Source organism: Sebastes fasciatus, chromosome 13 (assembly GCF_043250625.1).
Source record: "Sebastes fasciatus isolate fSebFas1 chromosome 13, fSebFas1.pri, whole genome shotgun sequence".
In the NCBI taxonomy this organism is placed as follows: domain Eukaryota; kingdom Metazoa; phylum Chordata; class Actinopteri; order Perciformes; family Sebastidae; genus Sebastes; species Sebastes fasciatus.
Window position 1 is genome coordinate 22,899,438 of NC_133807.1, and position 21,608 is coordinate 22,921,045.

Sequence of the window (21,608 nt, forward strand, 5' to 3'; positions counted from 1 at the left end):
CCATTGTTCTTTTAGCTCTTTTTAACTGTGTACTTTTCCAGTTTTTTAAGTTTATATCTTAAATAATAACCCAAACTTTAAAAATAACAATTTCATTTAGTTTTCTTCACAGAAATGAATTAAATGCTGAGATATAGGCCAACTATATTTTTAAAAACGTTGTTTTACACCCCTTAAAATGAAGAGCCCCCCCGTGAAGCTTTAGCGACCTCTAGTGGGGGTTGGGACCATCAGGTCGGGAACCGGTGATCTGAAATATGATTCCTCTTTGGGGATGTCAGTATTGTTTTAAGAAAGATGTTAACCTATAGTGTTGTCATTCAGTTTGTAGATAAATTGCGATTACTATATCAAACAATACCGGTTTCAAACATAATCTAAGGGACATCCTCTTCATATTAAGTTGTAGTCTCTTTTTGCACATTCATATCTCAGTGTTTCACTTCATGAAAAAACAATAATCCCATGTTCAGTAAGTATTATATCTTAAATTTCACAAAACAGGGGAATATAAAAGAATGATAGTTATTCCAGCCTCTCTGTATTTATGTGTTTGTTTAAAGTCAGTATGACCTTTCTACAAAATCCACACCTGCTGCTGTGCACGCTGTACACTGTGTTTATGGTCTGTATTATGGGATGGGGGTACTGATTGCCTTTCCAGCTGTGCATTCAATAAACGCTCAGCTGCCATTCTCTTTGCCAAGGAGTCCCTGTTTGCACTCAGAGCAGATAGAAATGATGAAAGTAGTGGCTAGGAGAGGTGGCGGAGTCAGCCACAGTGCTTGTAAAGCTTGCTTTTTTGTCAGTTTTATACGCCATAAAAAACAAGGCTTTTACATAACCACTGGAAAAGAGACTTTTATATTCCATGTGGGCCACAGAAGGATTTTGTTGTTACAGTGGAGACACAATGTTTTGAGGAGTCATAAACAGACTTGACATGGAATACGTAATATCATAACTAGCGCTGATTTTAGCCCTGGAACTGTTAACATCATGATCACCATGTCTAATTTCGGATTTCTCACTGTCCTCGCAGCCGGTTTGGACAGAGGGAGGCGCCCTTCACACTGCAGACAGTGGATGAATGGATGTTTGAATCCCAAACAGGGGAATACATAGTATACTTTTATAAAATAGAAAGATTATAACTCAATAATCCAGATCTTTAAAGTGTGCTGATGATACACTTTCTCCTTCCTGCCTCAAAGCCTCATCAGCCTTGTGTCTTTGTAATCGCCATGACAACGGATGAACGGCATTGAGGAGGAGAGAGAGGGTGTAGTTAGAAACAGGGGTGGTGTGTGGAGAGAGAGCGAGATTCAGAGGGATTCAGAGAAAACTTGTTTTTGCAAAGAGAAGAAGAGGAGGGAGAAAGTAGAAGAGAGGAGCTGAGACAAAGCTTTTATTTTTTTTGTCTTTTTCTGGCCAACATGTGTTTCAGTTTGGTGATGCTATTCCTCTGTCTCTCCCAAACAGAGCTGGCAAGAGTTTGGGTTCAACAGCAAACAGGTGAGCTGTGTGAATTTTCCCTCCATCATCATTGCGTTAATATTACCACCTGTCTGCTCTTTAAAGTCACACAGATGCTTACAATAAGTTCACAGGTGTGGCACGTCTGTCTTGCAGGATTCTCAATTGGCACTTAATGTTTTGAAGTCTGCATGCAAATGGTTTCTTAATCAGTTGTCCATTTGTTCTTGAGTTAAAGGTAAAGTTAATATTCTTAGTTATTAATTTTTATGATAATGTTGTGTGTGCTACTGTTGCTACTTCACCTCATTGTAAAACGCAGAACTTCAGTAGGAGTCTTTATGAAGCAGCAAATGAGCACGCCATGCCCATTTTATTTTACGCACAACAGTGAATGACCTAGTTTACGATAAAGTGTACAATAATAATACCCTCTTCCACAAGTATGCAACTGAGTCTAAACAACAACCCACAAACAGCCTGACTGCAGGTTTAAAATTAGATGTAGACTTTGTTTTTCTTCCTGTTAGACTGGCAGAAAATGTTAGGAGGCTTTTGAGCTGTTGGAGAATGGACATGGCTTTATCACTTACCATATTGTTTTGATATAGGGCACGTTTTAGGAAGTGGACGGGTGCACACTCATATTAATTTATTTTTAGCTCTGAGGAATTTGACTGGTCACAAACTCCCTCCATTTCATTAAATCATCCAATACCCCTCATGTTCTTCTGCAGAGTGCAACGTGTTGCAGATGAAACTGTGCAGGAGGTGGTCAGATGTATGTGCTTACAGAATAAGGGGTCAGCCATCGGTATTGACCTAACATATCCCCCTTTCCTTTGCCTAATTTGCTCTTATCTGCCTTGTCATTCAGCATTACATACTGCTCCCTTTAAAAAAATGACTTTGTTCCTGAGGGAGCCATCCACGCCATCTGAACCAGACTGTAAAAACACAAAGCACCAAGCTGAAAATGAATTGTGTACCCGTCAATGACCTCAGTGTTTGGCCTCTCGTCTCTTGTCCTGCTGAGAAGTTTGCTCAACAAATAGCCTGAAGCCGATCCAGACATGTTGGAACTAAACTTGGGGGGAAAAAGAGAAACAAAGTGAAAAAGGATTTTGTTAGATTGGATCATAGATAGGTTGTTGTTGTCTGGGGATTCCAGATTGACTCCTATTTAATAAAAGTCATGCAATTTCACTTGTGATAAGCAAAACATGCTTTGTGTTTTAGGAAAAACAAAGTGGCAAGAACAAAATCAGTTATCTGCCAACAGCTTTGGAGCAGTGTTTGCATGGGAAATAGTTTTGGCCTCTCTCCTTTTCTTTTATTTGTCTTATCAGACAATGAAAAGCAAAAAATATATAATTTTTGGCTTTTCCATGCAGAGATTTGGTTTCACCATAACAGCAGAAAAGTGAGACAATCAGTGCAGACATGTTCTCTTAACAAGGTTTGACCCAAACTTGTCACTTTGTTGCACCCTCTTAGGGATGTCATAAATTAAATGTTGTCCTTTTTCCCAGTTATTTATTAAAGGAGGCTCCTCTCATAGCATTATTACCGTGGTGAGTGTAGAATGTCAGCAGCTCATTTACTGTCCAAAATACAGACTATGTACCACATTATCAGCTTCCCAACTATTTAATAATGGAGGTGGTGAGTTCAGTTAAACATGCACACTTCTTTTCTCAAATATAAAACACTCTTTGAATCTGGTTTGACTTATGCGGATAAAACTTATTCACTGGAACTAAAGAATTGCACATCTGCAATTCAACCACACGCCTTGAAATGAACTATGCATATTTATTGTGGGTGATGTTGAGGAATCCTGCAGCCACTGCTCAGGAAGGGTGTGTTCGCTCAGACCGCTCTGAGCTGACCGCTCACAGAAAAAGGCAGCTAAATGTCGTGGTTTGGTAGCTCCTAAAAGACCGGGCAGAGGTCAGCTTTCTGTCCAGAAAACATCTGCCCTTTCATTGCCTGCATTTGACAAAAAGCAGTTCCTGTTTTAATTCACCAGCTTTATTACATATACTTGTGATCCTGCAGTGCTGCTCTCAATTTGTCTTTGAACTTTTACATCCTGAAACAAACACACTGAATTGCGCAAACCTCAGCTGTGTTCTTGTCCAGGGCCAGTTTTTAACCAATGACACTTTTCTCACTCTCTGACTCACCAACACCATTTCTACACTGGCACGGTGAGGCATGGGTTGGCTGTTGTGTATGCACACCACCCTGCAATTTTCTTAAAAGAAGAGCAGACATACAAATCAAATCCAGGTCCATCTTGAGATTGATTCACCACTTAGGTATTCTGTTGCAGTCCTCTCCCATTGCATTTGTTTTTATTGAGGGAATAGATGATGGGGAAAAAAACATACACTTCTATTTTTACATTATTTTTCATGTAATCACAAGGCCCAGTTTAAAGTATTAATGTGTATTTGTCCGATTCTGACAAAAAGCATCAAAAAGTATGATGTCAAAACAGTCTCATAAGTATTCACAAACAAATGTCAAGTTATGCAACTTGCAAAACACAATGCACAAAGAAATGCAGAGTGATTTGTATATGTAGATCTCTATCTGTATATCTCTATTGGTATCTGTGCTTCTAATTCGCTACTCGTATATCATCATTTGTTCATCAACTTAGCATTTTTCAAAGGAAATATATTTGTGAATCTCTACCTCCTTGTGCGGATACTTTTAAGAGTGTTTTACTGTGCTGTTTTCACACAAAATCCACAAAATACAGTGAGCATGTGACTCGTAAAATGCCACGTGACTTGTGTTCTCATAAAACACAAGTCACAAATAAATGCTGCGTCATTTGTACGGCTTATAGCTGTTTATTTACAAATGATGATATACAAGTTGTAAATTAGAGGCACAAATACAGATAGAGATTTACAGATACAAATCACTCTGCATTTATTTGTGCATTGTGTTTTACACATAACAGAGCTTGACATTTGTTTGTGAATACTTATGAGACTGTTTTGACACCATAGTGTTGTTCTGGTTTAGAATTTTTACCATGAAAATCAATTGATCAATTCAAATAAAGAAAACCAGAATAGTAGTTTTCACTCCTTTATTAAAAGTTACATCTAAGCTTGAAAAGGTGAGTTTTCAAACTAGTCTCATTTTTGTCATTCCACCGCCTTTAATTGTTATAAGACACACAGTATCTGAGCAGAGCTCAAGAGTATTGTAAATAGACGAGTGGAGACTGAGTTTTTGTCAGTTTCTCCAGAGAAAGTATGACTCCCATCTCACTGATTTGATTATCCGCCGGTGATTTTAATACTACTGGCTGAGACCGATGATGACCTGAGTAGACATTAGAGCCACAGCTTCATATTCAGCGTCTGCACCCCTCCCAGCTTTTATGAACCAGAATATGTTTATCTGCTGCAACAACAGTGTGCACACCATTTCTCCTCTTACCTCATAGATGTCGTAACAGGGCGGATCCAGCAGCCCTCAACAATCACACATCTAGGTTTACTATACGAGTTGCCACGAACGCATTGACGCACCACTTAATTGAATGAAAGGAGGGAGAGAAACACTCATGAACAAATGCAGTAAGCTCCCTATGAGGTCGAGACATTTGGGTTGTCGCTTCAACAACTTGTTAAATGATGTATTGTAGTTTTGACTGCTGTGGAAGACATCAGTGTTACAATGCGTAAATGCAGGGTGATGTTTAAAGCAGGCATCACACGGTCTGAACTCTGGGGGTTTGGCACAGGACATAGCTGAGAGACCAACAGGCCTGTGTTCCCCTCCCACACTGAGGACAGAAATGCAGGCATCAAACCAATGTCAACTAGCATTTCGCTGGCATAAGAGGAGCTGCACTGGGTGCTGGCACCCATAAGACGCTGTTTAGAGGCTAAATATGTCAGATTTCATATTCTTAAATGGGTTTTCTTGCTGATTATCCAGTTTTTTTGTTAGGACAAATGCTCTGAATTTACTGCTTTACATCAACAAACAAGAAGGATTAAGTTGTAATCGGTTAATGTTCTCATTTGCATGGGCTCGTAAAATTGGGAGCGGGAGTGGGACGTATTTCTGCACGCGAGGAGTTCGCTGTTGTCTTTTGAGGCTTGAAAACGTGTATAAAATAGCTGAATTTAAAGTAGCTGCCTAATTCAGGTGGCAGGACATTGTGGTCCAACACCTGAAAAATAAACTTTTCATATCCATTTTAAAAACAACACGGACACCTTGTATTATAATGTGGATTTGGTTGGATGTGGAGTTCACTTTTATCGTCACACCATGTTCTTCACACCCCTGTGAGCTACGCCCTCATCCCTCAGTAAGCTATTTCAAACTCTTGGGGTTTCTGGCTTTATCACAAACATTTTATTGAATGTGTACTTGCACACTTTAAATGACTTTACCCCCACCCCATCTTTATTCAGGCTGGAATATTGTATTCTTTTGCATCACAAACATCTGTGCAGGCATAATGTTGTATCTCAGCCACAAGAAAATTGTTTTTTTAAATTAAAATAACATGGCCTATTTAAGCCACAGCAATAATGCACTGCATGAGAGATAAGATATAAGATAAGATACTCCTTTATTAGTCCCGCAGTGGGGAAATTTGCAGTGTACAGCAGCAAAGGGGATAGTGCAAAAAACAGCTAACAGTAAAAAAAAGAGCTAAACAAAGTGTAACAAAATATGAACCATTTAAATAGAAGAAAGTATAAAAAATAGGAGCAGTATATACAGTATTGAAAATAAACAGACTATTAACAAAATTGCACAAGTGGAAAATGATATTACACAGTGAGAATGAATGAGTGAAATGCCACCTGAAAATATCAGGTTATTGTCAGTTTGTTGGTGTGCAAGTGGTCTACTGGGACCACAGATGTTCCTCAAACGCCCTGTTTCAACTGGTGTCAAATTATAAAAATAGGTTACAGGAAGTACGGCTGAATTCAATTCAAATCATTTTATTTGTCCCCGAGGGGAAATTGTAGAGTAGTACAATTAACAACACAATACAGGACATTTTGAAACATCTTGAAAGTTAAAAATAATGATACTAATACTAGTAAAATACTTAAAATAGTGCAGTATACGGTACATATGGATATTAAAAACAGATGAATGAAAAGCAGTCCAGGGCCGAAGCCATGTGCAAGTCTGTGTGTGTGTGTGTGTGTATGTATGTGTGTGAGGGAGAGTGTGGGGGGGTTAGTTGGGTGAGTGACAGGGATGGTTGGGAGTTGAGGAGCAGGACAGCCTTGGGGACAAAGGTTGCCCTTCTCCTCTGTGTCCTGAGGGGTGCCACTCAAATGCAGGGAACAGGACGTGTGAGGGGTCCTGTAAGATCCTGCCAGCTGACCTCAACATCTGCTGCTCTCATAGGGTGGAGAGAGCTCTAACAGGAAGTCCAAATAAATTATTTAATTATTCAAATTGAATTACACTTTATACTGCAGCAGAAAGGTAGTTTTGCTTTGTTATAGCAACGTTAAAATGCACATATTTCAGCAACTCGTGTCTAAATTTTCACTCAGTCCTCCCAGACTCTTCTTCGTTGGTGCTTCCTGACACTCTGAAGGCAGTTGAGGGGGCGGGACGCTGCTGCTAACATTAGCTGTTGATTGAAGCTAACGTTAGCAGGATTTGAGGATCAAACACACCGGAATAGTGACGACTAACACGGTTACATCAAGGGGTTTACATGTGTTTGAGCTCGGGGCTTCCTAACAGGACCACTATTAGATCCGGTAGAGTCACCCTGCTCAGTTTTACTCTGCTCAGTTAGTTACCATCAGTCCCGACATGAAGACACCGGAGCAGCAGAGACGGACTCTTCGCGGCAGCACCGAGCTGACCACGGCAGACATTCACGGTGTTTCTGACGGGAACACTGAGCACCACGGAGTGATTATCTGGGCTTTTTTTTGTTCCCAGCGCCACTGCAAACATCTCCTGTAGTTCACTGAAAAGCCAGAAAGAGAAAAACAGCAACGTTAAGTACAGGAGGTCGCCCTGATTTAGGGTTAGAGGAGACACCCCGCTTAAAGGCGACAGCGCTGGGTCGGGGTTTATATAGAGGCTGCTATGTGACGTCACCGCCGTGTACCGTATTGTCCTAACAAACACGCTTATTACCGTAATATTCCAAAAAAGACGACAGACAGATAGATAGATGCTATTTAAAATGACTTAACCCTCCTATTGTCTTCCCGGCGACCGTGCAACTTTTGATCTGGTTTGACGGTTTATAAAGTATAAACTATAACTAATTCTGTGTTACACCTTTTTAGCCAACCTCGTTCCAACTCATTACCACAAGTTTTACACTTTTGGGGGGGAATTTATGGTTAATAAACATTATTTCCATGAAATTACACCTAATTTTTGAGTAAAAAAAGCTGATTTTTTAAATTATTTTGACTATAGTTAGTATCAGTGGAACATACTATTGATGGATTATCACAGATGGGTGTATGTCAAAGTTTAGTCAGAATATTATAAATATTATAATATAAAACATTTTCAATGGCAGCACATAATGACACCATTTTAGCTATAACTTCATTCCAACTCATTACCACAAAGTTTTACACTTTTCTTCTGTAATTTATGGTCAATAAACTTAATTTACATGAAATTAGACCTCCTTTTTGAGTATGAAAACCCCCCATAAATTATGAATCACTTTCATCCATATTATTTTGGGACAATCAGATGAAAGAAACCCATATTTGTGATATGATGAAGTTTGAAAACGGGTCAAATTTGACCCGAGGAAAACAGGAAGGTTAAATAAATGATCTGGCATGCTTCTGTCATTAAGTCCTGGTTTCTATATTTTTCAACATCCTTAGCTGAATAAAGACAGCCTCGAGGTTGTTATATGTGGCTAAATTTACCCTCTAAATGCAATAGTAGAATGTAACTAAGTATTTACTCAAGTACTGTACTTACTTACTTAAGTACTGCTTGAGTATTTCCATTGTGTGCTACTTTATACTTCCACTCCACTACATTTTGGAAGGCAATATGGTACTTTATAATTCACTACATTTATTTGATAACATTATTTAGTACTTACTTTGCAGATTCAGATTATTAATGCTACATAAAAATATAAACAAACTAATAAATGATGATGAGATAGATAGATAGATAGATAGATAGATAGATAGATAGATAGATAGAAAGAATACACTATATAAAAAAATTATTAGAATACACTATAAATATACCAGACCACTACAACTAACATATAAATTAGAAACATAGTTGCTTTTTTGTTTTTAAATAAAAAATATTATTGTTGATTAAGGTATTCAGCAGCATATAAAGTAGTAGAACCACTTTTACCAGCTGCGACATTTATGATATCTACATTTTAATGCTTCAATAATAATAATAATAATCCAGTAATATATAATATCCTGAAATGGTCCATTTTGAATAATGAGGTCTTTTACTTGTGATGCTAATACATTCGTACTTTTACTTTTTGAATGCAGGACTTTAACTTTTAACAGAGTATTTCTGCACTGCGGTATTGCAACCTTTACTTAAGTGAAAGATCTGAATACTTCTTACAACTTCAACTGAGGTCTGAATGTTGTTCATTATTGGTTGTATCATTTGAAATATCTCCAAAATAAGGTCACCTCAGTCCATACATGCCTTTTTTTGCTAACCTTTAAAACAATAAATAGCTGCTGCTGTATATATTATACATGTGTCTCTCATTATGAAGTGTTGACTGTTTTTTATGAGTAGGCATAAACTTTTTATCATGTGTTGCACTGGCTTTGTATAAATAGAAGAAGTATGGCAATCTTTCAACACAAACTGAACTGTTTTCAAAAACCTCCCCTAAAAGCAAACGTTGTATTTGTAACACAGAGTGGAGCAGATTTGTTTTGTGAACGTCAAATATATGCATGAATTTTGCTGAAATTGCAGCCTTCCTGAATAATTTATTAAGAATGTATTCTTTGATCATTATATTTTACACAAGACAACACTGCCAGTTTTTTGTTAAAGTGCTAAGCGAAATATAGAGTAGTTTCTCAATGTTTCTAAACATTTGATATATTATTACATCAACCAGCTGATTTGACTGACTTAGTGACCTACTACTCAGCTTAACATTTCTGCAGGCTACACAATGCAAAAGAAAAGTCCTAAAAAAACACTTTCTAAGCCTACATTTCCTCTGCTTTGTATACCATCAACAAGACATTTTGGCTTCAAATGTACAGCTGTATCAGTGACTGAGGTTATGCAAGGACCAAGATGTCCATAAGTCCACATCCAAGTCTCGGTGTACCAGCAGACATTTTCCACACTCCATAGAAAATTACAGTGTGATGCTAAAATAAACTCCTAACATCAACTAGGAACATGTGGCTTTGAAGAAAGACAAGCCATCAATCAAAACACCCAGAACTTTAAAACAAAGCCTACCTACCCCAGTCTGCTTACTGAATATGGTTTAAATTGTTTGTAGGATTTGACAGTTCCTTCCGAGCATCACGTATTGTTTCCGTCTTCATTCAACAATGGCTTTAACTGACAAGGTTAACACTGACAATATCAAAAGAAACAGTCATTTCTCATTTGGCTGAGTGGCTGATGACTGAGTCACAGCTGTAAACATCAGTCTGAATGACACTGTCTGTGTGTGGTACTGCTGCCAGGGTGTGCTTTCTCTTCTCATATTAAAACAAGAGTGTGGGAATTGGTGGATTTAGAATTTGAATTGCATCAGTTGGCATAGAAGAAACTTCTTATATCATCACATGACCAGCACAACATACTAACCTGATTTTCATTATTTTGGACAGACAATTGGTACAGTGTCTCACAGCAACATGAAGAGTCAACAGGAGGTGACAGTGATCCTCACAGAGCCCAGCGGTCGTCTTCAGGCCAAGCTAGGATACGCAGGGCGGTCCCGGGTGGAGGACTCACCATCAACACCCTGCCAGACAACATGACACATGTAGTGGTGAGAGCTGCACCACACTGTTTCTTATGACTGTAATGGGTTGTGGCATTTATTATGCTTTTGGCTTCTCACATGTTCTATTTGTTTTAGTTGGAGTTAAACAATTCCCTCTTTTGGAAATAGAGTTTACTTGTTTCCACTCACTTGGAGAAGTACATGACAGCATATGATTTAACCATGTAGAGTGAACTCTGTATGGCACACTCCCTAAAACACTGTCACACCATTACAACCTCTGATCCTCTGTGTTTTTCTTGTCTGGAAGGAGGATTCTGGGAAGTATTACACTTGGCGTAGCTTTGGCCCAGAGGACCACCGCACAGAGGAACTATGGGTGGACATGAGTGACGTCCGGCATGGCCAAGTTAGAGTCCACGGCATTCTGTCAAATTCATACAAGCAGGCTGTGGTGAGTCTCACACACACAACAATGCATACACCATCTTACTTCCTTTGTTGGCAGCTAGCTACCCTCACTGGAAAAGAGTTGGCAACACTGAAGCCTGAAAGCCAGAGTGGAATTCAATCTGAAACATAAGTTTATGAGACTATCAATAAATATCAGTTGTTATGGGGGGTATAGCTCAGTGGTAGAGCATTTGACTGCAGATCAAGAGGTCTCCGGTTCAAATCCGGATGCCCCCTGTGTAGAATATCCAGGATGTGGGAGACCAACACATCTATATTAAAAAATCTGTGTCCATCTGCTAGTCCTGAATTTTCGCCTACATATTTCATGTGAATGTGAACAAACCTGAATTAACCCATACGTGGTTGCACTCTCTTGTTTTATGTTTTAAAGTTATTCATAGACATTTTATCCATATGGTCATTTACCAGACTTTTGATAGGAAATTGAGTGCTTGTGGTTATAGGGGGTATAGCTCAGCGGTAGAGCATTTGACTGCAGATCAAGAGGTCCCCAGTTCAACTCTGGGTGCCCCCTACCTGTGAAAACATGCAGCATGAATTACACCAGTTCAGCTACATTTAAAGTCTATGAGGTATTGTATGAACTTTCTAATGTCATCACCAATGTGAACAGGTAACTTGGATGTTTTTCCATAACTATTACATGCCCCCTACCTGTGAAGAAGAGAAACCTGCTCACATTTGGTGATGACTTTAGAAAGTTCATACAATACCTCAGAGACTTTAAATGCAGCTGAACTGGTGTATTCCATTCTGCATGTTTTCACAGGTAGGGGGCACCCAGAGTTGAACTGGGGACCTCTTGATCTGCAGTCAAATGCTCTACCGCTGAGCTATACCCCCTATCACATCAACTGTTTATTGATAGTCTGCTAAATGACCATATGGATAAAGATGTTTATGAATAATTAACAGACAGAATAAGAGAGTGCGTCTCCTTATATCTTGTTCATGGCCTAGTAAATGACCATTTGAATAAAGAATGTATAGATATGTTACAAAGACAATCAGAGAGAGATTTGTTCTCATTTACATACAGTATGAAGGAAACAATTTGGACTTCTCTCCTCTTTGACAAGAGTCAGTAACTGTGAACTTGTGATTGTAACTTGTACATTTTTTTTCTTTAAAAATATCACAAAAAATATCACAGAGGAAGGCAAAAATTCAGGATTATTTCTTTGTCAAGTGAAGAATCAACAACTATCTGGGTCACAACAACACAGTTCTTTAAATATAATCGACTTTTAAATACTGATATATTAGTCTCACAATGCATGTGTGTTATATATAAGGTCCTATACATATATATATATATATATATATATATATATATATATATATATATATATATATATATATATAAATGAACTGGTGTGGTCCATGCTGAATGTTTTCACAGGTAGGGGACACCCAGAGTTGAACTGGGGACCTCTTGATCTGCAGTCAAATGCTCTACCGCTGAGCTATACCCCCTATAAAAAATGTGGCAAAAGGGACTGCTAGGAAATAAAGAGTATTTATAAAAATAAAATAAAGAGTTATTTGAAAATTAATCATTTTACACACATTAATTTCCCTCGTAAATAACGTTACCGTTCTGCTGCTTCTTCTTCGTTCGCCTCTTTCAGAGATGGAGAAGGGGGCATATCCGTTGTCGCTGCTGTCCTTGTCACGTGACATGCCACTGCTGCGCTATTGGCTGTTGGTTCCTTTTGCCCCATCTTCCCTATTGGCTGTTAGGACTTGGTCGGAAAATGTTAGGACCTATGGTTAGGACTTGTTAGGAATTGTTAGGACTTTGTTAGGAATTGTTAGGAATTGTTAGGACTTTGTTAGGAATTGTTAGGAATTGTTAGGACTTTGTTAGGACTTGCTGGAGGATGGGTAGGAAGTGTTAGGAAGTGTTAGGACTTGTGTTAGGACTTGAGTTAGGACTTGAGTTAGCAGGCCGATCTCTGAAGGGGACTATAACCACAGGACTCAATTTCCTTTTGACATTCTGGAAAATGACCATATGGATAAAATGTCTATGAATAACTTTAAAACATAAAACAAGAGAGTGCATCCAAGTATGGGTTAATTCTGGTTTGTTCACATTCACATGAAATATGTAGGCAACAATTCAGGACTAGCAGATGGACACAGATTTTTTAATATAGATGTGTTGGTCTCACACATCCTGCATAGTCTATATAGGGGGCACCCAGAGTTGAACTGGGGACCTCTTGATCTGCAGTCAAATGCTCTACCGCTGAGCTATACCCCCTATCACAGCAACTGCTTATTGATAGTCTGCTAAATGACCATATGGATAAAGATGTTTATGAATAATTAACACATAGAATAAGAGAGTGCGTCTCCTTATATCTTGTTCATGGCCTAGTAAATGACCATTTGAATAAAGAATTTATAGATATGTTACAAAGACAATCAGAGAGAGATTTGTTCTCATTTACATACAGTATGAAGGAAACAATTTGGACTTCTCTCCTCTTTGACAAGAGTCAGTAACTGTGAGCTTGTAATTGTAACTTGTACATTTTTTTTTCTTTAAAAATATCACAAAAAATATCACAGAGGAAGGCAAAAATTCAGGATTATTTCTTTGTCAAGTGAAGAATCAACAACTATCTGGGTCACAACAACACAGTTCTTTAAATATAATCGACTTTTAAATACTGATATATTAGTCTCACAATGCATGTGTGTTATATATAAGGTCCTATACATATATATATATATATATATATATATAAATGAACTGGTGTGGTCCGTGCTGAATGTTTTCACAGGTAGGGGGCACCCAGAGTTGAACTGGGGACCTCTTGATCTGCAGTCAAATGCTCTACCGCTGAGCTATACCCCCTATAAAAAATGGGGCAAAAGGGACTGCTAGAAAATAAAGAGCATTTATAAAATTAATCATTTTACACACATTAATTTCCCTCGTAAATAACGTTACCGTTCTGCTACTTCTTCGTTCGCCGCTGTCAGAGATGGAGAAGGGGGCATATTCGTTGTCGCCGCTGTCCTTGTCACGTGACATGCCACTGCTGCGCTATTGGCTGTTTGTTCCTTTTGCCCCATCTTCCCTATTGGCTGTTAGGACTTGTTAGGAATTGTTAGGACTTGTTAGGACTTTGTTAGGAATTGTTAGGACTTTGTTAGGACTTGTTAGGACTTGTTAGGACTTGTTAGGACTTGTTAGGACTTTGTTAGGACTTGAGTTAGCAGGCCGATCTCTGAAGGGGACTATAACCACAGGACTCAATTTCCTTTCACATTCTGGTAAATGACCATATGGATAAAATGTCTATGAATAACTTTAAAACATAAAACAAGAGAGTGCATCCACGTGTGGGTTAATTGTGATTTGTTCACATTCACATGAAATATGTAGGCAACAATTCAGGACTAGCAGATGGACACAGAGTGTCACTGTGTGTTGGTCTCACACATCCTGCATATTCTATATAGGGGACACCCAGAGTTGAACTGGGGACCTCTTGATCTGCAGTCAAATGCTCTACCACTGAGCTATACCCCCTATAATAACCACGTTTTGCTTCTTACTCCTTGACTGGTAAAAAAAATATTTGGATAAAAGAAATTATAAATGTCTTACAAAGAGGTTTCAGGCTTCTCTCCTTTGACAAATATTAAGTCAGTAACTGTGAACTTGTAATTGCTGCAGCGTAGCAGTTTAGCACCTATCTCACCAAGGTCACAGGAAAGAGCTTTGCTATTAAACCAGCATGTTTGAATACTGGCTGTATGAGTAGAGAGGATTCCCAGCTCTACTTCATTAAAACCTCTAATAATTTAATTTGTAGTCTCCACATTCTACTTGTTGACCTTGGTGATGACTTTAGAAAATTCTTACAACAACTTCAAGTATTTTAAAATCAGCCCCACTGGTGTGGTTCATGTTATCACAGGTAGGGGGCACCCAGAGTTGAACTGGGGACCTCTTGATCTGCAGTCAAATGCTCTACCACTGAGCTATACCCCCTGTCACAACAACAGTTTATTAATAGTCTCCTAAATCACCATATGGATAAAGATGTTTATGAATAATTAACACATAGAATAAGAGAGTGCATCTCCTTATATGTTTACCCTGGTTTGTTCTCAGTCACATACAATGAAGGCTCTTTCACTAGTAAACAGTCAATAACTGTCTGTCTGTCTGCAGTTCTTTAAATACAGATATATTATTATGGCAAATGTTGTAAGCTTTACATAGAGGGCACCCAGAGCTGAACTAAGGACCTCTTGATCTGCAGTCAGACCTGTGAAAACATGTGTTTCAAAGTGTTTGGATTTTAAAGTGTTGTGTCTGTTTAAAATGTAAAATGGTTATTTGTACTTTCTAAAGTCATCCCTAGAATATGCAGACAAACTGGGACTTTAGCCGATTTCTATCAAATCTAATCAGTTTACTGAAGCTAAGCGAGGAGTTCTCTATGTTCAGACACACCAGTACGGAAATATGCAAATCTCATCTTTTCTATGTCCTTGGTGAAATGGAGTGCAAGAGTGCAACAATGCAGCAAATACATGTACTGTACACAAACAGCTAATCCTTTATTATGTGAGAGCATGTCCAGACGGAGTTCAGTCTGAAACATAAGGTAAAACTGCTAGGGGAGCTACAGGACTGGGAAATGTCGCTACAGGCCAAGAGCTACAGGTCTGCCAGACGCTGTCAGTACCGGCTCAGTTTTGACCGCTATTGTCCAACACCTGGCACCTGTGTAATACATACAGCTCACTTTAATATGGAACAATGTGATTGATCAGGCACAGGAAAGGAAAACTCCTGTTCACTGAAACAGCTAATGGACAAAACCCAGAATTCCTCAAGTGGAAACAGTACTTTGGCTTTACAGAAACATCCAATCCAGATTACATAGGCGGGGATGCAACAATTTTTTACGCAGATTATAAATTGATGAAGCTAAGAAGAAAAATGTGCTTGCCGTTTGGGAAATCAAAAAACAGGTGTTTTTAGTATAATATTATACAGCTAAAGCTGCAGTCGTGAGTTACCGTACTTATCAGCGGTTACAGCAGGGTCAGTTTTTCCCATTTGCTCTATTGATCTTGAAACTGATATTGTGGATTTTGAGAGTGAATCATGGTGTTGTGGATCTCAGTTATTTAGCAGAATATCTGTTTGAGAAGTTCACACCCACCCGGTAACATCATTGACCCGCTCCTATGCAGCCAAGTTTTAACAAGATCATCGCAGTATAGTTACATCAGATTGCATGCTGAGGGAAATGTTAATCACAGATAGGCTGCTTGTTAAAGCCGAGGCGGAGCCTGCTAGTGTACACAAGGTCCTGTTCCTGTACAAACAATCTGTTATGATAAAATTCTGTCACTAAGGAAAGGGGGTATAGCTCAGTGGTAGAGCATTTGACTGCAGATCAAGAGGTCCCCGGTTCAAATCCGGGTGCCCCCTCATTTTCACTAAAAACTGAATATATGTATGTTCGATAAAATAAAATCACTAGGATTTGGAATCGATTTCATGCCTGGTTGATTTGGTGACGCACGTAGGTATTAATAGTGCTCTGATAGGGCTGTAAAATAATGAACAGTAAACACCGAAGTTGCTGTCAATGAGATAATAGTACAAACACCAACACTGGTCTACATGTTGCATCATTTCCTGGGAGAATATAAATACACTGAGGGCTGCAACTGACAATTGTTTTCATTGTCGATTGATCTGTCGATTATTTTCTCTTAGTTATTTGGTTTATAAAATGTCATAAAATGGTGAAAAATGTCGATCAGTGTTTACCAAAGCCCAAGATGACGTCCTCAAATGTATGGAGGACAGAACCTGCCAAAATAAAAAATAAATGAATAAATAAATAAATTACTCTCTAAATAAATAAATATGTCATTAAATGTAGCTAAAATAATATTACAAATACACATAGCCATTAATTAATTGATCAAATGTGACATATATTGATATTTCTGTTTTAATTTGCTTCTTTATTTATTTATCTTTGTATTAATTCCCTTATTTATATACTTTTCAGTTTAACTTTCACTTTTATTTATTTGTGTACTGTATTTATTTTTTATTAGATTTCTAAATTTATTTCTTTATTTTTGCATTTATTTTTTGCATTTATTTATTTATATTTATATTTATGTATTTATTTCTGCACTTATTTTGCATTTATTTTATTTTTATTTTTAAACGTATGTATGCGCGATTTATGGAGGACAGAACCTGCAGAGAGAGGAAGTGTATTTACTAAACGAGTAAGAGTCGTGTTCTATAAACAGAAATGGAACAAAACATTGCTTTTCTCAGACAAGTAAGCATTTTGCAGCCTCTTTATTCCATCTCAGTGCAACACAAACTGGCTCCTTCTCCTCATTCTTGTCCTCTAAGTGCTGATTAGGATTCTCAGTACCATATAGAACAGCAACTCATAAGCAAAACAGCAAAACATAACCTCCATATCTACTGTAATTCTCTCTCTGTCTGTTTCTATCTACTCTCTTTGCAGAGGGTTGCCCTGTCGTTTGACTTTCCTTTTTACGGACATTACCTGAGGCAGATCACCATAGCAACTGGAGGTACTTTTTTGATTTTATAACAGATGTTCAAGTGACCTTTCCTGCATTATGTTCAGAGCAGAGACATGTTTCTACAAGGTAACAAGCCTTACATATTTTTCCATCTGGCCATTTTCAGGGTTTATCTTCACAGGGGACATTGCTCACCGCATGCTGACCGCAACACAGTACATCGCCCCTCTAATGGCTAATTTTGACCCCAGCTACACTAAAGAATCCACTGTGCAATACCTGGATAATGGTAAGATACCACCTGATCTGATATTTCAACATGCTCATCTGATTACTTGTCTGACTCCTGTTTGACCTTCACTGTCTACAGGTGAGGTGTTTGTGGTCCAGTGGGAGCGGGTCAGACTCCCAGGAAAAGAGTCAGAAGGAGGTTTTACGTTTCAGGCGGCGCTTTACAAAACAGGAACCATCACGTTCAGCTACCGAGATGTGAGACACACGTCCGCTCTGTGCTCTTATCATAGCTTTCTCTTCCTTATTGCTGCATGCATAAGTGATTCCTCTTTTTGTCTGTTTATCAGATACCTTTGTCGTTAGATGTGATTGGTACAGCTGAGCATCCAGTGAAGGCCGGTTTGTCTGATGCCTTCATGGTCACACCACCTTCTCCTCAATCACCAGGTCAGCAATAATGTTTATGCATGTCCACTCATGTAAAACACATAATTAGCCTTCACAGAGTTCCCAGCAAAGCCCTGGACAGGCTCCAGTATGTGCAAAACTCGGCTGCCAGGGTTCTCACCCGCACCAAGCCCTGGCAGCACATCACCCCCACCCTCATCCACCTCCACTGGCTCCCGGTCAAGTCCCGCATCACCTACAAAATCCTCCTCCTCACCTACAAATCCCTCAACGCCCTGGCTCCTCAGTACCTATCTGACCTCCTCCACCCTTACACACAGCCCCGGAACCTTAGATCCTCAGGCACGGGTCAGCTCTCCGTCCCTCACACAAGAATGAGAACTTTTGGGGACAGAGCCTTCAGTGTGACAGCCCCCACACGTTGGAACTCTCTCCCTATAGAGCTCCGCAACGCACCATCTCTGGACACTTTCAAAAGACTCCTCAAAACCCACCTCTTCACCAAGGCCTATGGCCTCTAGCTACTGTTACATTTGTTGTATTTATTTATGTCTTTGTTAAGCGTCCTTGGGTTTCATGAAAGGCGCTATATAAATCCAAGATATTATTATTATTATTATTAGAGTCTTGTGAAAACCTTCAGATATTTAACCCTGTGATATCTCTACCACCAGAGCTGACTCAATGTGTTACATTAAAGGGACAGTGTGTAGGATTTGGCAGCATTGCAGATTGCAACCAACTGAATGACCTTCTGCTCACTCCTCCTTTTCCAAGACTGAGTCTAACATGAGCTGCCGAGTGTAAAACCATGGTAACGTTGTTCGCCTTGCTCAGAGACCATCCATACCATAATAACGCTACTTTAGGATTCAGATGGCGGCTGGTGGTACCACAGTTTTGCACTCTGCAGCTCACATTACCGCAGTTGCACAAACGTGTCGGATAACTGCGGTGGCCTGGCTCTATTACCTGGCCAATGTTTGGTTCGTCTTTTCTGGGCTACGGTAGAAACATGGTGGAGCAACATGGCGGACTCCGTGAAGAAGACCCACTCCCTATGTAGAATAGAAAATGTAGAATAATTCTGAATATTATATTCCATTTCTGCCAATAGATCCCCCTAAATACTACACACTGTTTCTTTAACACACATCTTTTGAATTATTATTTCTGTACATAGCACATATTCTCTATACTTTATACTGTGAACTTTTGCACACTCCTTAGCCAATATGTTTCACACTCCATCCTCTTCATTTCAAACACTGTACAGCTCTTCTTATTTTAAAAACATATATATTTTAAATTTTTTCATATTTTTTATTGTAAATTTATATTTTTGCTCCTTGACTTTTGCAGTACTTGTTTTTTCCTTTTACCTTTCTGTACCATGTGTATTGTTATGCACCAAATACAAAGGCAAATTCTTTGTATGTGAAAACCAACTTGACATTAAACCTGACTTTGATTCAGATGCCCAAGGGCCGACGATTTATGAGTACCATCGGGTTGAGATAGACACTACAAAGATCACCAGCTACTCCGCTGTTGAGTTCACTCCACTGCCTAGTAAGTGATCCATATCCATCATCATTAAAGGATTAGTGTATTCAATATTTTAGACTGCATTAGCACTCAAACAATAAATCTCTGTCTCTGTGTTCAGCCTGCCTGCAGCATGACAGCTGTGAGCTCTGCCTCTCATCCAACCAAACCTCTGGTTGTAGCTGGTGCCATGTACTCCAGAGGTGAGTGGGACATAATGATAGCCCAAATGTCCATATAGTGCATATAGTTTTAACCCTTATAAATGTGTGTTTTAGGTGTTCAGATGGTATGGATCGACACAGACAAGAGTGGTTGGACTACGCCTGTTCAGAAGAGGTATTGCTGCAAGTTAAGAATGAATATTTGCTTATTTGCCATTACGTTGAGACTCATGCATCTATGATGTTGTATATGGATAGAGCAAAAATGCAACCTGTGAGGATTACTCCAGGGGTGACAGCTCCACTGGTTCGTCTATCACACCAGAGATCGAGGATGTGACATCATTGACTCCCCTGCTAAAAGGCTGTGACGGTGAGGCTTAGCTATTTTTTACAGTACAGTATAATGTATGCACTATTTCAACACATTTTGTTGCTCAATAAAAGTAGAGCTTGCCATGAAATCTGTATAGAAATGACGTGACATCTGTATAGAAATGACTGCTTTCTGTCTTTTTTCAGATGAGACCAAAGATCATATATTTAAGACTGGCAACGGTGAGTTAATACTTGTGAGAGACATTATAGTTAAGCCTTATGAAGGCATATAATTATGGGGCTTCATCTTTAATACAGATGTGAGGACAGATTCTTCAACCAACAGTGACGGGTTGGCTAACACCGGAGTGATAGCCGGTATAGCAGTTGCGCTGGTGTTACTTTTGGCTCTATTACTGGTAGCGCTTTACATCAACTACCATCCTACTGCTGCATCACCACTCTACCTCATCCAGGTGAGCACTGACTGTGTCCTGCACTTCAGATGTGCTTTCATCACACATGTCTACATCAAACATACTTTTTTCTGTGCTTGATTTTTTTTGTTATAGCGACGCAAGAGCTACTGGCCGTCCTGGAAGTTTCAGAAGCAACAACCTGGTTACACAGAAGTGGAAGGAGAAGGTCATGAAAAAGACAGCATTGTTGAAGCTGGGCCATGTTGAAATAATGGATGGAAACGTGGATAAATATTTGCATTGAACAGATTTCTACAATCATTCAAATATGAACATTTGTCCAAAGCCAGTTCAACTTTTACATTCAAGTTTATGATCGTTTTTTTAAGCTGTCCATGACTCCATTGCAAAAATATTAAATTGTTGCAACAGTTTGTGGAGATTATAGCTGAATGTTATATGATATTGAGTGATTACATTAGAAATGTATATCTCTGCTGGTAATAAAATGTGTTTCATTCCACCCCTATTTTTAAACTTGATCTAATTTGACTGCAATAAATTGTGCGACACAAGGTTGACAACATGATCTATGTTGTTTTACATCAAACAAATAAAGATCTGGGTGTGCTTCAGTTTCAATTCCTGTTAGTTTTGATGGTGAAGTTGATCTTTTAAGTTTCACCTTTTGTTTTGCACGAACATACTGCACAGTTCCTGAAGTAATCCAGCGTGCAAGGCTTATGCTTTTGTGTTTTTGTCAATGTGGGTGTGTTTGTGTGGGACAATGTGTGAAATGTTATAATTTATAATATATTATGTCTACATAACTTCAAATATAAACATTTGTATTCTGCCTCGTAGCTTGTAACATATCTATGCTTTGCCCTCTGGTTGAAAAATAACTTATTTTGCAAAGAAACTGAGAATCACCTTTTACTGGCTTCACCCAGTTATAAGTAGTTTCACAGTCTTTGTTGTAGCTTCATTTTCTTTTCTTTGTGG

The 21,608-nt window shown here is 38.8% G+C and overlaps 1 protein-coding gene and 9 non-coding genes across 12 annotated transcripts; 4 read left to right on the forward strand and 6 right to left on the reverse strand.

Annotated features, from left to right (window-relative positions):
* Positions 1 to 439: 439 nt before the first annotated feature.
* LOC141780848 (plexin domain-containing protein 1-like) lies at positions 440 to 21,459 on the forward strand. 3 transcript variants are annotated; one of them, XM_074656271.1, is made up of 15 exons: positions 440 to 472; positions 1,483 to 1,515; positions 10,350 to 10,513; positions 10,779 to 10,922; positions 17,491 to 17,560; positions 17,679 to 17,801; positions 17,883 to 18,001; positions 18,094 to 18,193; positions 19,631 to 19,726; positions 19,824 to 19,905; positions 19,981 to 20,041; positions 20,125 to 20,239; positions 20,389 to 20,424; positions 20,503 to 20,660; positions 20,757 to 21,459. In XM_074656271.1, the coding sequence occupies exons 1-15, from the start codon at positions 466 to 468 to the stop codon at positions 20,868 to 20,870; spliced, it is 1,422 nt and encodes a 473-aa protein (XP_074512372.1). In that variant the 5' UTR covers positions 440 to 465; the 3' UTR covers positions 20,871 to 21,459. The 3 variants fall into 3 exon arrangements, with proteins under 3 accessions (XP_074512372.1, XP_074512373.1, XP_074512371.1); XM_074656272.1 differs by lacking the exon at positions 1,483 to 1,515 and having other exon boundaries at positions 441 to 472; XM_074656270.1 differs by lacking the exon at positions 440 to 472 and having other exon boundaries at positions 1,324 to 1,515.
* On the forward strand, positions 11,087 to 11,158 carry trnac-gca (transfer RNA cysteine (anticodon GCA)). Its single transcript has one exon. It is a non-coding gene; the product is annotated as a tRNA-Cys (tRNA).
* Positions 11,388 to 11,459, forward strand: trnac-gca (transfer RNA cysteine (anticodon GCA)). The gene has a single exon. It is a non-coding gene; the product is annotated as a tRNA-Cys (tRNA).
* trnac-gca (transfer RNA cysteine (anticodon GCA)) lies at positions 11,717 to 11,788 on the reverse strand. The gene has a single exon. It is a non-coding gene; the product is annotated as a tRNA-Cys (tRNA).
* On the reverse strand, positions 12,350 to 12,421 carry trnac-gca (transfer RNA cysteine (anticodon GCA)). The gene has a single exon. It is a non-coding gene; the product is annotated as a tRNA-Cys (tRNA).
* On the reverse strand, positions 13,143 to 13,214 carry trnac-gca (transfer RNA cysteine (anticodon GCA)). Its single transcript has one exon. It is a non-coding gene; the product is annotated as a tRNA-Cys (tRNA).
* On the reverse strand, positions 13,743 to 13,814 carry trnac-gca (transfer RNA cysteine (anticodon GCA)). Its single transcript has one exon. It is a non-coding gene; the product is annotated as a tRNA-Cys (tRNA).
* On the reverse strand, positions 14,424 to 14,495 carry trnac-gca (transfer RNA cysteine (anticodon GCA)). The gene has a single exon. It is a non-coding gene; the product is annotated as a tRNA-Cys (tRNA).
* On the reverse strand, positions 14,889 to 14,960 carry trnac-gca (transfer RNA cysteine (anticodon GCA)). Its single transcript has one exon. It is a non-coding gene; the product is annotated as a tRNA-Cys (tRNA).
* Positions 16,347 to 16,418, forward strand: trnac-gca (transfer RNA cysteine (anticodon GCA)). Its single transcript has one exon. It is a non-coding gene; the product is annotated as a tRNA-Cys (tRNA).
* Positions 21,460 to 21,608: the final 149 nt, after the last annotated feature.

Coding starts and splice junctions, on each gene's coding strand:
- LOC141780848 (XM_074656270.1), top strand. CDS start 1,437: ATGTGTTTCAGTTTGGTGATGCTATTCCTCTGTCTCTCCCAAACAGAG. Junction 10,514..10,778: donor ACAACATGACACATGTAGTG/GTGAGAGCTGCA, acceptor CTTGTCTGGAAG/GAGGATTCTGGGAAGTATTA. Junction 10,923..17,490: donor ATTCATACAAGCAGGCTGTG/GTGAGTCTCACA, acceptor CTCTCTTTGCAG/AGGGTTGCCCTGTCGTTTGA.